Below are 24,523 nucleotides of genomic sequence, written 5' to 3' on the forward strand. Positions count from 1 at the left end.
AGTGTACAACTGCACATTTCTCAACACTGTATTTCATCTGCCACTTCTTTGCCCATTCTCCTAAACTGTCCAAGTCTCTTTGAAACCTTTGTTTCTTCAACGCTTCCTGCTCCTCTGCCTATCTTGGTGTCATCTGCAAACTTAGCCACAAAACCATTTACTCCATAATCTAAATAATCGATATATAGCATAAAAAGAAGCCCTAACACCGACTCCGGTGGAATACCACTAGTAACTGGCAGCCAACTAGAACAGGATCCCTTTATTCCCACCCTTTGATTTCTGCCTACCAGCCAATGCTCTACCCATTCTAATATCTTTCCTGTAATTCCATGGGCACTCATCTTATTAAGCAGCACCTTGTGCGGCACCTTATTGAAGGCCTTTTGAAAATCCAAATACATAACATCCACTGCTTCTCCCTTGTCATCCTACTTCAGATTACCTCAAAAAAATTCCAATAGGTTGGTCAGGCAGGATCTTCCCTTCATGAAACCATGCTGGCTTGGACTTATCTTATGCACCTCTAGGTATTCCATAACCTCATCCTTGAGGATCGACTCCAATAACTTTCCAACCACTGATGTCAGACTAATAGGCCTGTAATTTCCCTTTTGTTGCCTCCCTCCTTTCTTAAACAGTGGAACTACATTTGCAACCTTCCAGTCCTCCGGAACCATGCCAGAGTCTACTGATTCCTGGAAAATTATCTCCAATGCCTCCACAATCTCTAAAGCCACCTCCTTCAGAACCCGAGAGTGCACTTCATCCGTTCTAGGAGACTTATCTGTCCTTAGCCCATTCAGCTTCCCAAGCATCTTCTCTCTAGTAATCTTGACTGAACTCAATTCTATTCCGAAACTCCTGACTATCAGGTATACTGCTGATGTCTTCCACAGTGAAGACTAATGCAAAATACTCATTTAGTTCCTCTGCCATCTCTTTGTTACCCATTATAATTTCTCCAGCATCATTTTCCAATCGGTCCTATATCTATCTGTCTCTCTCTTTCACTCTTCATATATTTAAAAAACTCTTAGTATCCTTTTGTATGTTATCTTCCAACTTCCTTTCATAATTCATCTTTTTCTTCCTAATGACTTTCTTAGTTTCTGTGAGTTTTTAAAAGCTTCCCAGTCTTCTGTTTGCCCACTAATTTTTGCTTCCTTGTACGCCCTCCCTTATGCTTTTATTTCAGCCTTAACCTCTCTCGTTAGCCACATTTGTGCCATTTTTCCATTCATAATTTTCTTCTTTCTTGGAATATACCTATCCTGCACTTTCCTCATTTCTTGTAGAAATTTCATCCATTTCTGCTCTGCCATCCCTCCATCTAGCTTACTTTTCCAATCAATTTGGGCCAGTTCCTCTCTCATGCCACTGTAATTTCCTTTGTCCCTCTGAAATATTGACACACCTGATATCAGCTTCTCCTTTTCAAATTTGAAACTGAACTCAATCATATTATGATCACTACTTCCTAAGGGTTCCTTTACCTTTAGTTTCCTAATCACCTCAGGTTCATTACACAGCACCCAGTCCAAAACAGCCAATCCCCTGGTGGGCTCATCAACAAGCTGTTCCAAAAAGCCATCCCGTAGGCATTCCACAAACTCACTCTCCAGAGATCCCGTACCTTCCTGACTTTCCCAATCCACTTTCATGTTAAAATCCCCCATAATTATCTTGACATTGTCTCTCTGACATGCTTTTTTCTATTTCCAGCTGTAACTTGTAGTCCACATCCTGGCTTCTGTTTGGGGGCCTGTATACAACTGTTATTAGGGTCCTTTTACCCTTGTCATTTCTTAACTCAACCCATAAGAATTCTACCTCTTCTGATCCTATGCCCCTTCTTTCTAGTGATTTAATATCACTGCTTACCATCAGGGCCATGCCACCCCCTCTACCTACCCGCCTATCTTTCCTATACACTGTGTACCCTTGGACATTCAGCTCCCAAATCACATCCATCATTAAGCCATGACTCAGGGTGATGGCCACAACGTCATATCTTTTAATCTGTAGCTGTACTACAAGGTCATCCACCTTATTTCTAATGCTACATGCATTTAAGTACAGTACATTCAGACCAGTATCTGCTACTGATTTCTCTGTATTTCTATTGCACAGCAAGTTATCCTGTCTTTTCACCTGCCTGTCCTTCTTGCTGCACACTATCTTTGACTTGTTTCTATTTTCCTCATCCTCGACCCTAACACACTGGTTTCCTTCCCCCCTGCCAAATTAGTTTAAACCCTCCCTAACAGCTATATTAAACATTCCCACCAGGATATTGGTACCCTTTGAGTTCAGGTGTAACCCATCCTTTTTGTATAAGTCATACCTCCCCCAAAATAGATCCCAATGATCCAAGAATTTGAAGCCCTGCCCTCTGCACCAGTTACTCAGCCACATCGTTGTAAAACTTTCTCCTTAAATCCCCATTAAAACTCTTTCCTCTCATCTTAAGCCTATGTCCTCTTGTTTTTGCTACCCTGCCTTGGGGATAAAAAAAAATTCCCTCCGCCCTATATATTCCAAAGGTATTATCTCTGCAACTCAACTTAAAAAGCACTGTTAAATTATTTCCACACCATCTGATAATTAAAAATATGTAGCATGACATATGGAAAAAATGAAACAATAGTTAACACTTAAAGCAAAATTGACACTATTCAAGATATTGCATGTTTAGAGAAACATTCAGACCATACAAGTCATTTCATAATTTACTAACCATAGAAATGTATGGTTTCATCTCCCAAGACTGTGTATTTGTGTTATCTATTATAACTGGAGATAAACCCTTCTCCATGGCTTCTTTGGCTGAAATAAAATTATTAGAATTTAGTACTACTCAACAAGTTCATAATTAATGATCACGACAACATTGCACATTAATTGAAGCACAAGTTTCATTAAATAATTGAAAGTTAAATAAAACAGATTTCTCATGTCTACCTTAATTTGTGTTCAATGAGAATAATAAAATCATTCAAAAATAAAAATGAATAATATGGAGAGCTTGTTTTAAGGGCCTAACAAAAATGCATTATTTTGTGAAATTAAGTATTGTTTCTTCTGTAATTGTTCCTGCTTGTACCAGATTTCTCACACACACACAAAATGTTTGGAATCCTTTTTTGCCTCCCCAGGTGCTACAAATTGACTAACCCAGGTTTCAATGGAATTCTAACTGGTACATGAAATCATGCTTTGGCTTAAGGGGCAAGGCAGGTGAGTAGCTGGTAGGTAGGTAGGTAAAGGTAAGGTTTACCTGTTATAAATTTTTAAGTAGAAAAATTAGGGGGAGAAAAGAATTAGTTCAGATGGAGGACATGGTGGTGTGCTACAGCTGCTTGATGTGGGAGGCCATGGACCTTGCTGCGGTCCACGATGGCCACATCTGCAGTAAGTGCTTGAGGCTGGAGGAACTTTGGCTCACAATCGATGAGCTGGAGTTGCAGCTTCAAACACTGCGCAGCATCAGGGAAGGGGAGAGTTTTGTAGATACTGTACATAAGGAGACGGTCACCCCCCTCAGAGCAGGTATTACTGGAGTTCAGGAAGTAGATAGAATGGTGACTGTCAGGGGAGGGAAAAGGAAACAGAAAATGAACAGGCAGATAGAGCAGAGGACCCCGGAGGCTGTTCCCCTCAGTAACAGGTTTTCCGCTTTGGAGGCTGTTGAGGGAGATGACCTGCCGGGGCCTAGCAGCAGTAGCCAGGTATCTGGCACTGGGACTGGTCCTGCTGCTCAAAAGGGAAGGGAGGAGAAGGCGGCGGCAGTAGTGATAGGGGACTCGATAGTCAGGGAAACAGATAAGAGGTTCTGTGGCAGTGAGCATGAATCCTGGATAATATGTTGCCTCCCAGGTGCCAGGGTCCGGGATGTCACTGATCGGGTCCACAGGATTCTAGAGGGGGAGGGAGAACAGCCAGAAGTCGTGGTTCATCTTCGTACCAACGATATAGGTGGGAAGAGGGATGAGGTCCTGAAAAGTGAGCTTAGGGAGCGAGGCAGAAGGCTGAAGAACAGGACCTCGATGGTAGCGATCTCGAGATTGCTGCCAGTGCCACACGATAGTGAAGGTAGGAATAGGAGATGGCAAATAAATGCATGGCTGAGAAGTTGGTGCAGGAGGGAGGGTTTTAGATTTTTTGGATCATTGGGATCTCTTCTGGGGAAGGTGGGACCTGTACAGAGAGGACGGGTTACACCTGAACCTGAGGGAGGCCAATATCCTTGCGGCCAGGTTTGCTGGGGTGGTTCAGGAGGGTTTAAGCTGGATTGCGAGGGGGAAGGGAACCAGAGTAGGTCAGAGGAAGAAGGGAATAAGGAAAAGTCAGATCTGACAGGTAGAGAGGCTTTGAGGAAGGAGAAGCAGAGTACAGGCTATAAAAGTAGTAAGGTGGATGGGCTAAAGTGCATTTACTTAAAAGCAAGAAGCATCAGGAATAAGAGCGATGAACTGAAAGCTTGGATAAGTACCTGGGACTATGATATTGTGGCTATTACAGAGACATGGCTGACATCAGGGCGGGAATGGATATTAAATATTCCTGGTTTTCAGTGTTTTAAAAGGGATGGGGGGGAGAGAAGAGAAGGAGGGGTGGCAATACTGGTCAGGGACACTATTACAGCTGCAGAAAGGGTAGATAATGTAGAAGGATCCTCTCTAGAGTCAATATGCGTGGAAGTTAGGAACAAGAAAGGGGCAGTTACCCTCCTGGGAGTATACTATATGCCCCCTGGTAGCAGTATGGATACTGAGGAGCAGATTGGGAGGCAGTTTTTGGAGAGATGCGAAAATAACAGGGTTACTATAATGGGAGACTTCAACTATCCAAATATTGATTGGCACTTACTTAGTGCCAAGGGTTTAGACGGGGCGCAGTTTGTTAAGTGTGTCCAGGACGGATTCCTGACACAGTATGTTGACAGGCCGACTAGAGGGAATGCCATATTAGGTCTAGTTTTAGGTAATGAACCGGGTCAGGTGACAGATCTATCAGTGGATGAGCATTTGGGGAACAGCGATCATTGCTCCATAACCTTTAGAATCGTCATCGACAGGGATAGGAGCAAAGAGGACAGGAAGATATTTAATTGGGGAAAGGCGAATCATGAGGCTAAGGCGAGAACTTGGGAGTGTAAATTGGGATGACATTTTTGAAGGGAAATGTACTATGGAGATCTTGTTCAGGGATCTTTTGCAGGATGTTAGGGATAAATTTGTCCCGGTGGGGCAGAGAAGGAATGGTAGGGTGAAGGAACCGTGGGTGACATGAGAGGTGGAAAAACTAGTTAGGAAGAAGGCGGCAGCATACATAAGGTGTAAGCAGCAAGGATCGGACAGGGCTCGTGAGGAATATAGAGTAGCAAGGAGGGAACTTAAAGGGCTGAGGAGACCGAGAAGGGGACATAAAGGCTTTGGAGAGTAGGGTTAAGGAGAATCCCAAAGCTTTTTTCTCGTACATGAAGAGCAGAATGATGGCTAGGGTAAAGGTAGGTCCGATTAAAGACAAAGGTGGGAAGCTGTGCAAGTGGGTGAGGTTCTCAATGAATATTTCTCTTCAGTATTCACCAAGAAGAGGGGTCTTGATGATGCTGAGGACAGTGTTGGTGAGGGTAATGTTCTAGAGTATGTAGCTATCAAGAGAGAGGATGTGTTGGAGTTGTTAGAAAATATTAAGACAGACAAGTCCCTGGGGCCCGACAGAATACTCCCCAGGCTGCTTCATGAGGCAAAGGAGGAGATTGCTGAACCGTTGGTTAGGATCTTTGAGTCCCTGTTGTCCACGGGGATGGTACCAGAGGATTGGAGGGTGGCAAATGTTGTCCCCTTATTCAAAAAAGGTAGTAGAGATAGTCCAGGGAATTACAGGCCGGTGAGCCTTACGTCTGTGGTGGATAAGCTGTTGGAAAGGATTCTATGAGATAGGATCTATGATCATTTAGAGAATCATAGACTGATTAGGGACAGCCAGCATGGATTTGTGAAGGGAAGATCTTGCCTCATGAGCCTGATAGGGTTCTTTGAGGAGGTGACCAGGAAGATTGATGAGAGTAGTGCAGTGGATGTGGTCTACATGGATTTTAGTAAAGCGTTTGACAAGGTTCCGCATGGTAGGCTTCTTCGGAAGGTCAGAGGCCAAGGGATCCAGGGAGGCTTGGCCGTGTGGATTCAGAATTGGCTTGCCTGTAGAAAGCAGAGGGTTGTGGTGGAGGGAGTGCATTTGGATTGGAGGGCTGTGACTAGTGGTGTCCCACAGGGATCAGTTCTGGGACCTACTTTTTTGATATTTATTAACGACTTAGATCAGGGAGTGGAAGGCTGGGTTAGCAAGTTTGCAGATGACACAAAGATTGGTGGTGCTGTGGATAGTGTAGAGGGCTGTCGAAGCTTGCAGAGGGATATTGATAGGATGCAGAGCTGGGCTGACAAGTGGCAGATGGAGTTCAATCCAGAGAAGTGTGAGGTCGTACACTTTGGAAGGACAAACTCCAAGGAGGAGTACAAGGTAAATGGCAGGATTCTGGGCAGTGTAGAGGAACAGAGGGATCTGGGGGTTCATATCCACAGATCACTGAAAGTCACCTCACAGGTAGATAGGGTAGTTAAGAAAGCTTATGGGATGTTAGCTTTCATAAGTCGGGGGATCGAGTTTAAGAGCCGCGAAGTGATGATGCAGCTTTACAAAACTCTGGTTAGACCACACTTGGAGTACTGCGTCCAGTTCTGGTCACCTCATTGTAGAAAGGATGTGGAGGTGTTGGAAAGGATGCAGAGGAGATTTACCAGGATGCTGCCTGGATTAGAGTATGGATTATGAAGAGAGACTAAAGGAGCTAGGGCTTTATTCATTGGAGAGGAGGAGGATGAGGGGAGACATGATAGAGGTATACAAGATATTGAGAGGAATAGATAGAGTGGACAGCCAACGCCTGTTTCCCAGGGCACCAATGCTCAAAACAAGAGGACATGGCTTTAAGGTATTGGGTGGGAAGTTCAAGGGAGATGTCAGAGGGAGGTTTTTCACCCAGAGAGTGGTTGGTGCATGGAATGCGCTACCTGGGGTGGTGGAGGCTGATACATTGGACAAGTTCAAGAGATTGTTAGATAACCATATGGAGGAATTTAAGATAGAGGGATACATGGGAGGAAGGGGTTAGATAGTCTTAGGTGTGGTTTGAAGGGCAGCACAACATGGTGGGCCGAAGGGCCTGTATTGTTCCATGGTTCTATGGTTATGATAACCGAGTGCTCACCTCTCTTTTGGTTCCACTGATGAGCTTCTCCAATCAAATTGGGATTAAACTGGTAGTGCCCATATCGATAAAAATATTCATCTGTGCTTAAAATTATTCCGTTAGGACCCTGTTGAACAAGCGTTCTGCCCAAATTGAATAGAAACTCATTAGTTTTGTGCAAGATTACTGCAGGCCTCGTAATTAAACTCCTATAATAAGGTTGCTTTAGAAAAAGGTGTTCTTTATGAATTTGGGTGACTTTTTGTTTACTTTTGATGTAACATAAATGTTAGCATAGTTGGCAGCCAGAGTTGTCCTTCACTGTGCTGAAAATAATGGGTTCAGTTTAACCTGTCTTTATCTGCACAATTCAAAAGCTCAGTCCTATTGCTCAAGTTGTCTTCTCTTGTATCATAGAAATCACCCAAATTCCCCCTTAAACTACATTGCTTTGTCTCCAGAATTAGTAAATCCCCTCAATTGGAAAATCTTGTGCAGTTACATTTGGTCCAGACATCATCTTTCATAACTGCACTTTTGTGTTCAATTCCTCATCTGTATTCAAAGTGATAAATATTTGATAAAATGGATGAAAGGCTTTCAAAGAAGACAGTGGCCAAAAATGGTATCCTCCACTGCAGTAAAATTTTGCAGACCACACAACTCACTTCACTAATCTTTTTTTTAAAATTGACACATGGGCTCTGGGCAGAGTTGGCAAGAACATCACTTAAATGCCCGGACAAAAGAGCTCGTGAAGGTGAACTGCCCTCCTGAACCACTCTAAACCTTAACCTAGAAATTTATTTTTTAGTGCTGAAAAACAGCATTATGCAGTTGAAATAGTTTTAACCTGCAGTGGAACAAGTCTGCAATTTTTGCTTCTCCAAACCCCCAACTTTTCCATCAGCATTTCTGTTAGCACCAGAAGAATATGATACTTGCCCCAATGATGGCAAAATTAGTCCATTACCTGCTTTTAACTTTCCAGCATCATTTTCAATTTTACTTTATCTGCAAAATGGTAATCATTACTTATTCATAGAACAACCAGTTTTTACTTGTTTCCCCGATACCATGCTATTGTCAGGCTGGTCCCACGGTACTCTGCAAGTCTCACCACTTATTCTACAGATTGTTCACATTTAACACATCCTCCCACTTTCAACTACACTGAAATTTCTGAGCTCAGGCTGAAGCTGAAACAGAGGTCCTTACACCTGGGAACACAAAAAAGCTATTTAATAAGGATCACATAGGAAGATTATGATCCTAAGAGCCTTTTTAAAAACAGCATTACTGTTGCATATGATGCCTTTTGAGCCACATAAAATTAGAAAAGAAATTTCTGGTCCCTTATAGTTAAGGTACTCTCACACCACTATCAGGTCACGTGTTCCAGAATTTTGACCCAGCAATACTGAAGGAATTGGAATATATTTCCACATCAGGAAGATGCGCTATTTGGAGAACCGCTTACAAGGCGTAACCCTCCCAACTGTCTATTTCTCCATGTACTGCAAGGTTGTAAAGATTGTGGATTTTGAAGGTGCTGTCAAATATGCGAGTTGCTTCAGTTTATTTTGTAGATGGTGCACACTGCAATCACAGTACACCCACCATACAGGATTATTGGCTTAGGATGGAGGATCGATCAAACGGGTGGCTTTGACTTAGATGATATCAAGTTTCTTGAGTGATGGAGTTGAATTATCCAGACCAAATGAAGAGTATTTCAAATGTATAACGTCACTTAGATGGCAAAAAGGCTTTGGTCACTCAGGAAATAAGCACTTGCCTCAAAATATCCACCCTCTGACCTGCTCATAAAGCCACTGTACATTTGTAACTGAACAGTTAAATTTCAGATCAATGGTCATGGCAGGAGATTGATCAGGGGAAGTTTAGCAATGGAAATGCTGTTGAAAATTAATGGGAAGCGTTAGGCTCTTTTTTGCTGTAGACTTTCTGCTTTCAGTGTGTGGAAATGCATTATTGAGCCAAAGTATATATTTTGTGTTCCAATGTGGGGGTTGTGGAAGCCAATGGGCATTGAGCATGGATCCTATGGTTAAAAAGATACATTTCCAATTCTTACTTGTTTAAAAGGGACAGGTGGATTTTCTCAACAGCCTCACTTCTGTTTCCATAGGTAGTATAGGGTTTAGTTGGAGAATTATATGTAGCCTCTGCCCCAATCCTGCACCAAAGCCCTGTACTTCTTCTCCGATATTGAGAGGTCAACGTGTCATCTTAGTCAGGCTACAAGGGAATGATTTGTTTGGATGGGTTAGGGGAAAGAGGCAGAGGGAACTGTCTTTGCCGAAGAGTATTAACTGCATTCCAGAAGCCATTTTCTCTCCAACTTTATTTGCTTATAGAGACTACATTCCCTGATGCTTCTCTGCTATAAAATGTATTTTGCACTACCAAATAAGAGACATGAAGCTGGCTCCAAAGGCAAAATCTGAGCAAATATAAAAGTGCAGTTCCAACATTACTTGACAAGTCTTAGCAAAGCTAATTATCGATTACATTGTCATGCACAAGCATATCAGGAACAGAAAGTTGTTGGAATAAAATAAAAATGGATGTTCCATTGACAAAGCCAATCTCAGGAATATTCAATGTGTTGTAACTTGCTGAATGTTTTTATTTTATAAATAGTGCTTTAGTAGTGAATTGTGACTAAGAATTTTCTTGGTTGTCATGCTTCACTCTAGAAATGTCATGCATGCATTCTAGATGTAATTTCTGCATCAAGGTGCAAGGCATTATGTCACGCCCTGCCCACCAGTAAAACTACCCTTTGAGCATTGCAGAGGAACCTGGACTGTTGGGCACTTCCACGAGAACCAGGTCCTCACAGCAGAGTGCCAATCAGAATTACCTCAATGCACTCTGTATTAACCCAATGTAACTGCACTGTGTAATGAATTGACCTGTATGATCGGTATGCAAAACAAGTTTTTCCACTGTACCTTGGTACAAGTGACAATAATAAACCAATACCAATTACTGAAATTTCATCCCTTGGGCAGCCTCACCACCCTACACAATACAGAGCCTCTGACCTTAATTCATTACCAATATGCCTAGGCCCAGAACTCCAGACACAGTAAACCTCATGATCCTCTCAGATCCAGGTCCCAATCTACCAAGACCCCATATCAGTGATCTCCTGAAGCACAGGACTCAATCTGGTGATCCATCTGATTCTTGTAATCCAACCATTCCCTCCTCCCCCAATGCCCAAGCACAAATCACTTTAAATATTGGGTATGGAGATGTCCTGCAATACCAAGGCCCAGAGACTGGCCTCATGATACACTGCCCACTCACCAGCAAGTTCATGAGCCATCTCCTCCATACAGAATCCCACTCCACTCAAGACATAGGCCCTAATCTCGCACCTCCCTCTTCACCCCACAATCCTTCAAGGTTCAGATCCTCATCCATGCATGTGCCCCTCACCCAATCCTCTGAGGCACCACAACCTCCTGACTCTACACTCCAACTATCAATCACCATTGGCTTCCAATTTTTTTCCAAACCCTATAAACATGCATCCCCTGGCCCAATCCCAACCTCCAAACACAGCCTCAAAATAAAAGCATCAAACCACATATTTTCAATCTCAGAAATCTGCAACATCCATTCAGTTGTACTGCACTTCAGCTTTAGACGTTGGGTGCAACTGAAGTTTTCAGCTGGAGGCCATGCATGGCCTTTCAGAAGTGAAATTATGAGAAATAAATTGTGCTTAAAAAACAATGCACTGGAAAACTTCTATTTTCAATTTTGCTCCCAAATTCAATTTTATACTTGCACACCACATATGGAAAATTTTCTACTCAGGATTTCTAAAATAGCTAGCAGAAAAATTAATCTGCATTTATGTACCTCTATAAAGATTCAAATGTATAGGATTTTCAAATTTCTCCTGACCTGTAAAACTATCTTACAGAGTTATAGACTCAAGTTGTACAGCACAGAAACTGGACCTTCAACCCATCACGTCCATGCTAACCTCTGTGCCCATCTACACTAATCCCATTTGCCCACATTAGGTCCGTATACTTTTGAGTCTTGCCTATTTAAGTGCCTGTCTAAATGTCTCTTAAACATAGTGATTGTATCTGACTCTACCACCTCCTCTAGATATCAACCACTGTGTAAAAAAAAACTTCCCCTCAAATCCCTTTTCAAACTCTCAATAGCTCCAATCCAGACAATATCCTGGTGAATCTCCTCTGCACTTGTTCCAGCACAACCACATCCTTCTTATAGGGTGGTGACCAGAACTTCACACAATTCAACAGGTATTTTGTAAAGTTGTCCCACCTACCACTTTCAGGGAACTATCAACTTAAAACCAAAGGTCGCTCTGTTCATCAACCTTCCTTAGTGCCCTACATTTGCTGTACATGTTCTACCACTTTTTTACCTCCCAAAATGCATGACCTCACACTTGTCAGGATTGAATTCCATCCACCAATGCTCCCCAACATTTCATCTTATCTATATCCTATTGTAGCCTTAGACAACCTTCCTCACTATCCACACCACCACCAACTTCAATGCTATCTGCAAACTTGCTAATCACACCTCCTATATCTACACCCAAGTCATTAACATCTATATCAAACAACTGGTAGGATGCAATGCAATTTTAAAGGTTGCAAGCAGAGAGAGCAAAGTTCAGGAGCTAACAGAGATAAACCAACTGTAGAACAATAAGATGGTCTGACACTTAAGCAGAATTTTTGTACTAAATTAACAGACTGAAATATCATTCAGCAAAAAAACACAAACTGAAAAATCATGCAAGACTTCTGAAACTACTTCCTTTTGCCAATTTAAGAAGTCTCAGCCTAGATTATATGCAAATCTCTGGAGTGGGGCCCGAACAGAGACACCAACTCTAAACTGAGACTTCTCGGACTGAACCATGTCTGAATTTACTGATCTGACCCCCTTCAACTGGTCTTCTAGTTATGTATCAAGTATGTCATACCTGGCTAGAGTACTTTTTCCTGATCCAGGCAGACCCCTCATCAAAAACAACACCTTTGGTGTAACCATTGTTTTTCTGTTCATGAGCTGTGGAAACGAATGCTCATAAGTCTGTGATTGTTGTACGCCATGTGGATTTAAGCGTGGTTTTGAAAGCAAACTATTGGAACCTGAACTTGTAACTGGATGATGTGTATCAGGACTGGACACAGGTCCAGCACGTTTCCATGGTGAAGTATCACTAAGCCTTGGTTTCACAGGACTCATTGCCACAGGTGTGATGAAGGTTTTTGCCATACTCATTGGCTGGAACTCAGGAGCCCATGGATTCCATGAGACTGGAGACATGGTTGGAATATTTGTAAAATGTACACTGTTGGAATACTGAGGATAACTTGCTTCCTCACTGTTTGTTAATTTTGGGAGATTTTCACCACTGCTGTCTTTCCCTATATCAAACCAATAAGGAAAACATGTTGTATTTTGTTGCATATTTTTTGAAACATTCTCTTCATCTTTCAATGACTTCTTCGAGAGAGAGACATTTTTCTGAAGCAATTCATTTGTTCCTTTAAATGCTTGAGGTTCTCCAAATAATTTGTAGTTTTCTGAAGATGTTCTCTCTCTTTTTGATCCAAACCACATTTCATTTCCATCTGCACCAGAAAATCTTCCTACTGCTTTATCAGAAATATCACTGCTTTGCAAATGTTGAAGTTGGTGGTTCACTGCATTTGGAAGTGTGTCATACTTTGGACTAAGTTGTTCTGAGCCACCATACTTCTTTGAGCCAATAGCACCAATATTCATAGAAATGGCTGCTGACAGGCCATGACTTTCGCTTTGATTTGTCCATATATCTGCACCATCTGTCCTTATATTAGTCGGAAATGCAACCGTCACAGTTCCATGCTCAATGGAAGGATTTTTGCTGGGCCTTTCAATAGCTTCCGAAGAGAACTTATCATATTCTGACTGAACTTCTGATCTTTTCTCAACTATATTGTTTTCACTATTAAAATGAAGGCTCAAATTTTCTTCACAATCTTTTGAATTCAAGGTACACAAGTGTCTGAGGGGTGAGCTGGCATCTGAACCTGTTTGTTGCTCTGAATAATGTGTCCCATCAGCAGAGTTCAAATTTGCTTGAATTAGCTGAGGCAACTGGTCACCAACATAGTGACTAGGAAACTGGTTAATAGGAGAGTTATATCGGTTCATAAATGGATGGTACTGAGGAAAAGACGTGCCTTGTTCATAATGTGTGTTCATGCAATATTTCTCCAGTTCAATTTCAATTGAAGGGTCCAATTTTTCATCCCATCTAAAACTTTCAGAAGCAGCAACTGAATTACTTCCATAGTCTTCCATGACTACCTCGTTGTCACCATTAACTTGATCACTCAGGGCAGCTGCCACACATTCAAACCCAGAGGAGCAAGAAGATTTCACTCCTTTAGCTGCATCAGATAGTACCAATAAAGAATCCATTGCATCATCAGCTGGACAAAAAAAAGAACAAATATTCACATTAAGGATAATCATAAGAAGAACTTTTCTGACACTGCTTTACAAAATAACTTCTAAATATTTATACATTCAAGTTTGTCAGTTGATGTTGGCCCATATTTTATTGAATGGGGCCTACCGCAGCATTCATTGCTGACTAACATGTCCAGATTCAGAACTCCTCAAGTAGTGATGAGTTGCTAATATAATGCAGGTACATGAGGAAGCTTGTACAAACCCCACACACACATTACCTCAGGGAAAAACTTGAAAGCAAAACAACAACTTCAGCTTTGCCTCGTGTCAAACTGTCTAGATTTTTTGAAAATATTCCTGACATGCAACATGCAAGAGCAATTAAAAATGAAATAAATGGATAATATTTTGAAATTGTTTAAAAAAAACATTGAGAACACTCAACTTAAATCTTTACTGAAAGCTAGGCAGCAGGGAGAGATGCAAGGAGGACGCAGAAGAGGCTTTCAGAGGAACAGAGACAGGCTAAATGGATAAGTAAGACGTGCCAGATGGAATATAATGTGGAAAGATGTGTGGTCATCCATTCAGGTAAAAAAAATTAAAAATGCCAACTATCTTTTAAATTATTATAGCTTGAAAGGTATTGGTGTTCAAGGGGTACTTGAGTGACTTTGTGCATGAATCACTGAAAGTTTGGGTACAGGTGCACTACATTTCAAAAGACAGATGCTACATTGACCTTTATTGCAAAAGGATTTGAGTACATGAATAAAAGCATCATGAAATTATATAGGATTCTGTTGAGACTGTACCTGGAATATTATTTACGGATCCAGTCTCCCAAACTGAGGAAGGGTACACTTGCAATAGAGTTCAATAGAATGATTCTTGGGATAGGGATGGGGTGGGCAGAGTGGCCCTATGGGAAGAGTTTTGGCAGACTGAACCTGTACTTTTTAATTTAGGAAAATGAGTGATAATCTCACTGAAATATAGAAAAATTCTTACAAGGCTTGACAGAGTAGAGGCAGACATATTCTTTCCCCTGGGCTAAGGTCACAGTTTCAAAATAAAGGATCCGCCATTCAGGCGTGAAGGGTGAAGAAGTTTCTTCAACCAGAAGATAGCTAATCTTTGAAATTCTCAACCCAAGGAGCTGTGGAGCCTCAGTCACTGAGTACAACCACGACAAATCAAATGATTTTTGTATATTAGGGGATCCATGGGATATGGGGTATATAGGAAAGTGGCACCAAGGAAAAGATCACACATGGTCTCACTGAATGGTAGAGTAGGTGTGTGAGGCAGAATCGCCGACTCCTGCTTCTGTTTATGTCCTTGGGCACAAATAATTAAAAAATCATGACTTACTGTATTCTTATCTTTCTTCCTCACAGTCATAAAATCAGACTGAGATGAATGGATTTGCAGATCCTTTGCCAGAGCCAGGATAACACAAGATTCCCTTGTGCAAGTGCTAGGGAATCTCAGCAAGTTCTTGCTCCACACTTGAACTCCATATTGGATGGCAGCTGAGAAATTACCAGTGGGCTCAATTCAGGATGTGAGCAGGAGGCACAAACCTGCTGGTACTCATGGAAGTAAATGCCAGCAGTTCCAATAAAGATACCCAAACCAATAAACCAGAACATCAACAAGCCATGCAAAAGTCACTTAAGGAAGATCTGAAATATTCAAATACCCTCAGTATCTAATATGGGAAAAATAGAGATGCTGTAGAATAGTATTGGGACAACATAAATTATGTAACTAAATATGCAATTAGCATGTCTATATTTTTTATTTTTAAGTTGGAACATAGTTTCAGAAAATCAACAGAACTGTATTTGTAGATGGTGCTAAACAAGTTGTGACAAATTATTTACAATGGAGTAGCACTTAATGCTAACCATCGACCTCTGTATGGAATCCAAGAGAGAAAAAGAACATACCAGACTCTAAGATACAAGTGAAGCAATCCTTTAAAAATTAGAGTGCAGCAAAGAGAGCTTCATTAATACAAATGTTGCCCTGTAAATGTCAATAGATATCCAGAAAATGTGAACTATAGTGCAATATTAAAGGAATAATTTTAAAGGATTGTATAATGGATTAAAGCTTCTCAGAGACTGGAGCTGTATTGTAATTAGTTTTTTTTCCAATATCAATACACGTAATGCAGAGGAGTTCAGATAAGAACCTTGCAAAGAATCAAAATTCATGGTACCTTATACAATTTGAATACAAGGACTATGATTGACGGCCCATTAGACCAGGATCACTTTTGGGACATCCCACTGTCCTATACACAAGTCTGAGACAGGTATTTCACTGTTACACTGTGGCAGATACCTTGATACTCACAAGTATTGTGCCCAGATGCCTAGCCCATTCATAAAATTGTCTGGTTACTTATGAATGACTATTCCTTACCCTTCTGGTACCCTTCACATCTATTTACAATTTATTGACCCACTAATCACCACTCATTAAAACCTTGTTAGACATTGATAAGATAATGTGAATTCCTGCTGACTGATGTCTTGTGCCCTGCTGGCAGGTTCTCTGTCTCATCTGTTTCACCTTGGTCTGATGGGTTCCTTGTACATTTGGCCACCTATCTCATGGTGCTTCATAGCCATGTAGTTTATCATGGTACTGAACACAAGATTGGGACTTCTACTATTACAGTTTAAGTATAAAATTTATAGCAAATACGTAAGTAAATTGAATACCAGTGTTTTATATTTAATTGCTTCTGGTGCCTCCCCTACAAAACTATGTCTAATGGCCACAACAGGGCCCCCTACCCCTTTCTGCAAGTCTCTCTGACCCCAGACCACCCCTTCCCAGCTTCCTCCAATCTCCCTTCTCCTTCCCCACCAACCACTGCCCCCTCCAATCTCTCCTCCCCTCTTCCTGCTGACTACAGCCTCTCTAGCTTCATCAACTTGGCAAAAAAATTAGAATTTGTGGACTGTATTAAACATTTAAGTAATCAGTATCAGGTTTATTGTCACTGACATATGTCATGGAATTGGTCCAACTGATATGTCACAAATGCGTTAACCCCACAATCACTCAGTGCATAAATCACAAGTTCATCCAACCCTTTAATCTGCAGGGATCATCAACAATAAATTGCATTTGCGCAGAAATAGTCCAGAAAGAATACAAAGATAAACTCAACAGGTTGCCAACTGTTGTATATATGGAAACTTTGAAATCCTATATCCAAATGCAGAATTGCCATCTTCCTACAAAGTTATAAACAGAGATTCAAAAGAAATTGCAAAAAACCAAATACTACTTGTTCATCTGTCAGACAGGGTAATAGATTAACACTATACATACTGATAATTAACCATTTCCTTTCAAAAACTTAAAATACTGGATTTTGTGAGGGTTTTTTTGAAAAATTTGATTGGTTCAGCAACATCCACAATTGAGTTTCCAAGTCGTGCTAAATTTTCAAGAGACTTAAAATAGCTATAAACTATCTGTTGCTACATAACCAACTCAGCATAAATGAAAAGGAATGACTATCCCCAGAACACAAATTAATGGATCATCAGATGATTCTCAACATTCCCCCAATAAGCAGAAAATGCAAAATACAGGTGACCCCAGTGTTACTGGGGGCATGGGGTTGTGTTCCTTGAAAACAGTCCATATCATGATTTTCCGTAACACGAGGCTGAGTCATCTGCACATTCATCAAGAAATGCCAGTTGAAACTAAAACTTTCTGTTTATCTATATACTCCCCCCCCCCCAACATAAATTCCATAACAGGAAATGTTATTCTGTATCTCAAATTCTTGGGTAGTGATTTGAGTTCGGTAAGGGCGAATTTATTTTACCCAAACAGCCAATAACGCAGGGGTCATCGATATGATCTGAAAAAAATGAGAATAACATCCAAGAAACTTTGGCCATGCCACTTGCATTCCAGCAGCCTAACACAGAGGTTGAGTGCCCTTCCCTACCCAATACACAGAGGACATGCTCCTCCCAGCAATAAACATCCACTTTTCATCCAATGCCACCATGGAGCAAAAATAGGTCACTTCATTCAACACCACAGCTGGTAGCCAGTGCCACCACACACAAAAAAATCCAAGTCATTAACTCGGAGCAGACAGCACAGAAAATTTTACCTCTGTAAACCAGAGATCAAACACTTGACTCAACTGAGGAAGACAGTTCCTCAGAAAGTTGAAGGTGCAGCAAACTTGTGGCCAGACTGACACTGAGCAGAACGTTTTTTGGAAACATCCCCTCCATTCTCCTCCCCACCTGACCTCTAAAAGTGAACAGTAATAATTGCCAACAACAACCCCGCTGCTCAAAGATTAAAGCCATACCTGCCCCAATTTACACAGGGATTACTAAATTGCTTGTTCTTATGGATAAATGATTAAAAACCTGATTGCAAGGCAAACTTTGAGCCGCCAAATTGCTGAAAATGTTATAAGACTAGGAACAGATATTACACCTTTCTTCCATACAAATTGTTTCCCTCAAGCCACCCAATAGGGCAGGAATACAGGAAACAAGCACACAAAAGCAACCCCAAAAACCTCATCCATCATTAAAAGATCTAAGTAGTATCCAGACACAATCGTGGTCCAAATTTTGCAGAGCAACTTTAGCCCTTTCCCACATAACCATGCAAAATTTCAAGATGTTTTTGCAAATGTGGAAATCCCAAAGTTACTTTTAGCAATTCACCACTATTTCTCCAATCCAATCCAATACTGTTTTCCTCATGGAAGTCCAGCAGCAACTTTCCACCATTTTAAATGAATGGTAAGTGCATCTGCACTAGTCCAACCTGGTGCTTAATCATACTGTATCAGAATGCTTTTCTCATCCAGTTTCATGGAAAGAATAATGGCATATGTATTAATTTAGCTTTTTAAAAATTATTTGCAAGTTTGGATGCAATAGGGTCACCACTTGCTTGCCTCACCACTGCAACTTATGGCAAGGGAAGTGCAAAATTTTATCTTGAAGTCAGTGGCAGGAGCTCACAGCAATTTAGGATCTGATGTGCTAAACACACTGTACAGATGACTAGGCCAAGTCAGTACTCAAATGACAACAGCACCAAGCGACTCAACAACAACATCCTTCACTGAATAACAACTTCACAATTCCACTTGGAGTGGGGTTTGGTTTACCACCAGCAGTCCCCCGCGAGTAGGAACTGAAAAATCAGCTTTAAACTGTAGATCCAAAACAGCAAAAAATTTGATCAACCTCCAAACATGAGATACAAAACTGTTTTCCCAACAATCCACCCTAAATGACAGAAGACAAAGAGTTCCTTCATTGCAACCCTCTACCCTCCATTTTATTTACTCCATCTCAACTTCAATGCACTAAACCACATTACCGAAAGAGTGGGCAAACAATGTTTGACTTAAGACTTTTCTTATTTTCCCTTGCCCTGTCCTGTTATATTATAAAGGTGACAAGAAATGATAATTTTAATTGAATGGTGAAATAAATATTTAACATCCACAGAAAATGATTGACTAAAGGATGCACAGTAAATTCAGAGAAATGTTTTGAACATAACTCTCAAATGAGCAACTAGGACTACTAAAGTGCAGTTAAGCTAAATAACAACCTCCAATTATTTACACAACTCCAAATACTAAAATTAACATCCAAAAAGCACACAATACCATGATTTGTGGGATACAAATTAATTTACTGAAGTAACATTGAAAAGGGCAAGCCCATTGATCTGAAGACTCAAGTTCAAAAATCACATCATCATGGATGGAAATTTAAATTAAATAAATTTTAAATAATAAACAAATAATGTAAAATCTATAATGGTGACCATGAAACTGCCAGATTGCTATAAAAGCATATCTGGTTCACTGTCATTCCTACCTGGTCTGGTCTATATTTGACTCCGGATCTACAATGTCACCTACAAGACATCTACTATCTTCTGAAATAGCCTCGCAAGCCACTTAGATCAGGGACAATTAAGATTATTTTTGTTAATTTCCCACCCTTAATGAACTAAATCAAACTTAATACTTTTTCATTTCCATTTGTATTAGAATGAAATCAGATTATATGGGAATAGATGAAATAGATTATATGGGAATAAATGGAGGAAAGGGATTGCTCTGGGAGCCAGCATAGAGTCAATGGACTAAATGGGCTCCTTCTAGGTCATAAGAAAATGTGGGAAAGAAATTATAAATTGCAGTGAAATAGTTAGTACAGAAGAAATTACATTATATTATTGTAAGCGGTTTTATTTTGTTAATTTTGTATTTACTATTAAAGCTCTTCCCATGTTCTGTATAACATTACCCTGGAGAGTATCTGATGTGAAGAACAGATTTGGTTTTCACACTCGTTACGAAGTCAAATCCAACCTGGTCACTTCTGTTTAGTCAGCATACTTTTGATCAGCAGTTCTACAATGGGACACTGTTTGGAAGACAATCGCTGATCTCCAGTAGCTTTGTCAATAACTGTCCCTCTATTAGGTTAGAACTATGATTGCTCACTAATGACTGCAGTGTTCATTTCCATTTCTAATTCCTCTGATAATAAACTGGCCCATAAAAAAAATCAGACCTGGAAAAGACAAGTTGATAATTAACAGTGGAGTCATTCAATTCAATGAGAGGTAACTTAGCCACCTCCCTTTGTCAGTCAATGGCATTATCACCTCCAAATTCCCAGCTATCTTGGGAGTCCCTTTCAACCCAAAAGTTAACTGGACCAGGCAGAGCAGAGGCTGATATTCTGCAGTAACTAGTTCACCTAAGATCTCTCTTCCAGCTCCAAGACACAAGTCAGAACTGTAGTGGTTGTGAAGACCATGGCACTGGAGGACAAAGGTAGTCCAGTTGATTAGCAGCACATCCATTAGCATATACACAGGTGTAGAAGGAATTTATACTGACTAAGTGTTCAGATGATTCAAAAGCCTTTCTCGTCACAGTGCACATTGCTAAAGTCACCTACTTATTTTCTTTTCTTGAACAGATAGTTACTGTTCCATCATTGTTGGTAGGTTAAGATCTGGGAATGATCTTCCTAACTACATTGAGAGAGCACTTCACCACATGGATTACAGTGTTATCACCATTTTGTTACGAGAGTCCAGGGATGGACTACAGATGTTGATGTGGCAAGCTTGCATTCCATGAACACTTTTTATTTAAAAAAATGCTTTTGCATATGAGATGAAAAGTAAAAATAACCCTTATTTGTCTGAATGATTGCAATCAACATTCCATCTTATATCTTCAATATTCAATTACTCCATCATCACCATTCCATGGCTGGAGTCTGCACGATTTACAAACAATTGGTTAAGATTTCTTACTAAGCACATAACCCCAAACATCTTCCATATTGAAGGACAACAGTGTGTGCATGGGAACACCAAATTCCCCTGCAAATCATGCATCAACTTTGAAAACGCATCACTGTTCCTTCATGATAACTGAATTGAAATTCTAGAACTTCCTACCCAATAGTACTGTGGAAAACACTGACCATAACAACAGCAACAGTTCAAGAAAGTGGCTTGCCATGATCTTCTCAAGGACAATTAGGAATAGGCATTTTACGTTGGCCACGCATGTGACATACGTATCCATTGGACAGGAAAAAAAGAACAATCAGGAGGGAAAATAGTAGGCTGAAGGAAATGCTGAATCCACAAAATAAATGTTGAAAACTGCACATTCTTAGAGCAGTGAAACAAATAGAATTTTGAATAAAATTAATAATCCTGAATGTCGAAGCTTGAATAAATTGCTTGCAAAAAATTGCCAACACTTTTATTTTTAAATAAAAAATCATTGTATTATTGCTATTTGTTCAGTCTTGAACACTACTAAAAACTTCAAACTGCCCTCAAATCTGCAGGAATTCTTATAGCCTTGGAATCTCGTTCTTGTAGTCATCCAGAGATTAGTGTCAATTGCTTTAGTGACCTCATTATGTCTTATACACCTCCTTGATCTGTGTGTTATATATGCATCTCAGGACCTAACGTTCAACACATAGAGAATTTGGGATTCCCGTTCAAAGATCAAGAACAAATCATTTATCAATAGTTAACCATGTAAATTATGGAGGCAAATGCTTACATCTGACATTAATGATCTTCAGGTATCTGCATTTACAAAAAAAATACAGAAATAAGATTCTTTTTTAAACAGCTCACTTTAAAAAAAACACATATTATGCATTCAACCTTATTCCATGGTTATTGAAAATCAAAAACTGCAGATGCTGGAAATTTGAATTAAAAAAAGGCTGGATGCATTCAGCAAGTGAAGCAGCATCTGTGACATAATAGAAATAGGAGTTTTAGGTCAAAGACCCTACATGTAATGGAGGGTATCAATACTGGAATGTTCTTATGGTTAAGATTTTGAATAAAATTGGTTTTGTTGTGCATCAGATAAGAAGCAATTTCAGATATATAGCAAATGAATTAAGAGTCACAGAGTCATGCAGCATTGAAACGGGCCCTTCGGCCAAACTCATCCATGCCAACCACTGTGTCTTCCTGAGCTATTCCCATTTGCCTGCATTTGGCCCATGCCCCTCTAAACCCTTCCTATCAGTGAACCTATCCAAATGTATTTTTTAAATGCTATAATCGTACCCACCTCTACCACTTTCTCTGGCAGCTCATTCCACATACACCACCGCCTTGTGTGGAAAAACTTGCCCCTCAGGTCCCCTTTAAATCTTTCCCTTCTCACCTTAAACTTATTCCCTCTAGTTTTAAACACCCAGTCCCTCTAGTTTTAAACACCCAGTCCTCAGAAAAAGATTCAGCCCCCACCTTATCTATGCCCCTCATTATTTTATAAACCTCTATAAGGTCACCCCTCAGCCTCCTTCAGTCCAGCCTATCCAGTCTCTCCTTATAACTCAAACCCTCCAGTCCCAGCAATATCCTTGTGCCCTCCCTAGTTTAATCACATCCTTCCTCTTATGTGGCGATCAGAACTACACACAATATTTCAGGTTAATTATCTTTTTCTCCTTCAGGATTCAATCCTCAGGATTAAGGATGTTTCTGGAGGTTCTCAGGTGAAGGATGTGGGAACTGCATACTCTTCCACAGATGGGGCAGGAGGTGCCTGAAGTGTGGTTGGGCAGTGCACTCCTTCTGCCATTTACGCAGGGCTTCTCTAATGTTCCTAATACAAAGACAAGGTTCTCAGTGCTACCTGTAAGCTTCTTCTTCAGTTACAAGGTTCTCAGTGCTATCCTGTAAGCTTCTTCAGTTTGGGCAGTCATGAGCCAAGCATTTTCAAGAGTCAGTGGGGTGGTTCATTTTGTCATAGAGACTATTAACATACCCTTGAATATTTTCCTCTGCCTGCCTTTGATTTTTCAACAAAATATTGATCAGGTGCCCTTAAAAGAATGTTAACTTTCAAAATAAGAACTTTTGCATTACGCCATTGGCTCACTCAACTGTAAATGTGAACATTTAAACATTTCCAATATACTTTTCATTAAAAAACAAACTCAGCAACTGTACATAACCACTGCTTACACAATGAGCTGGATTACCGAGATTTTTTTTCAAAAAGATGTTTCCAACCAAACGTTATCAGTTTACGGATCAAATTCCAAAGAGAAAGACAGAACAGGGAGCTGGCGCAAGGGAACGTGTTTCGATTACCCAGTGGTATTTTTGTTTGAAGGGCAAGTAGCCGATTGTGGAGGCTCCAGGTCCAGGCGAAGAGGGAAAGTCAGATAGGAAAGGCCTGCAACCGAGCGCACCCTCCGTTTACCTTTAAAGTCACATTCAGACAGCACCACATAGACGACGCTCGGGTCCAGATGCGAAAACATCTCCGTCATCCGGTCCAGCAGCTCCTCCTTGTTCACCCCGGAACCCATGGCGCCGGCTACGGCAGCCATCGAACTGGAGGCCGAGGCCCGAGAAGGAACTGGGGCCCGATCAACTGCAGCCGGAGCCGCCGCCGAGGTGCTGGGCGGTGGACCACATCCAGGCGGCCGAGCTGGGCTGGACACAGTAATATTCTTCTTCTTTTTCGGCATTGTTGTTGTTGTTGTTGTTGTAACTTACGATGACACCATTGGCTCCCTCACCCGACCTCCGGCCAAGGGAACGACATGACCTCGAGGCCGAGGGGCGGGGTCACGGTGACGTCACGCTGAAACCGCAGGGGCGGGGCCAGGCATCGGGTCACGTGAAGAAAGCCCCGGGCTGGCGATCGACCAGTTTGAGGCGCTGATTGGCTCTGGTCGTTGGTGTGCCCGGCAACCGGGCAACCAAAACGGATCATCTCGGCTCCCCCAAACCATGAGATTACCAGGTGAACGGTAACATTCAGAGCCTCGTTGAAAGACATGTCACATCTTCACCGATCGAGGGAATCCCTGGACCCCGGGATGGTATGGAGCACCTCCAGGCCTTTCATCGGGACGATACACGCAAACCCAGCGTCCACCTCCCAAACTTCCCCGCCCACCAGCCCCGTCGAGCATCTGTGGCAGATTCTCCGGACCCTAGGTTGGCCTAGTCAACCAACTCAAAGATCTGGAGTGGAAGCAAGTTTTCCTCCACCTGAGGGACTACCTGAGAATACATGACTCTTAAAGTGGAAATCTGAGGTGCTTCAATTTTCAGACACCCATGAATTTCCCAACACCATTATTAATTTAGCTTCAGTACATTTACTGACATTTTTATGGTTCTTGAATAGAATCTTGT

At 41.1% G+C, this 24,523-nt stretch overlaps 1 protein-coding gene across 1 annotated transcript in view; it reads right to left on the bottom strand.

Annotated features, from left to right (window-relative positions):
* Positions 1–24,523, bottom strand: part of n4bp2 (NEDD4 binding protein 2) — a 74,985-nt gene extending 50,462 nt beyond the window's left edge. Inside the window, exons 1-4 of the mRNA XM_052041963.1 lie at positions 23,577–24,523; positions 12,276–13,776; positions 7,277–7,401; positions 2,741–2,829 (exon numbers count right to left, since the gene is read on the bottom strand). Coding sequence (XP_051897923.1) covers positions 2,741–2,829; positions 7,277–7,401; positions 12,276–13,776; positions 23,577–23,847 — 1,986 coding nt within the window. The 5' untranslated portion in view covers positions 23,848–24,523. The remainder of the gene's footprint in view (positions 1–2,740; positions 2,830–7,276; positions 7,402–12,275; positions 13,777–23,576) is intronic.

This window comes from Pristis pectinata, chromosome 2, assembly GCF_009764475.1.
Source record: "Pristis pectinata isolate sPriPec2 chromosome 2, sPriPec2.1.pri, whole genome shotgun sequence".
Taxonomy (NCBI): Eukaryota; Metazoa; Chordata; class Chondrichthyes; order Rhinopristiformes; family Pristidae; genus Pristis; species Pristis pectinata.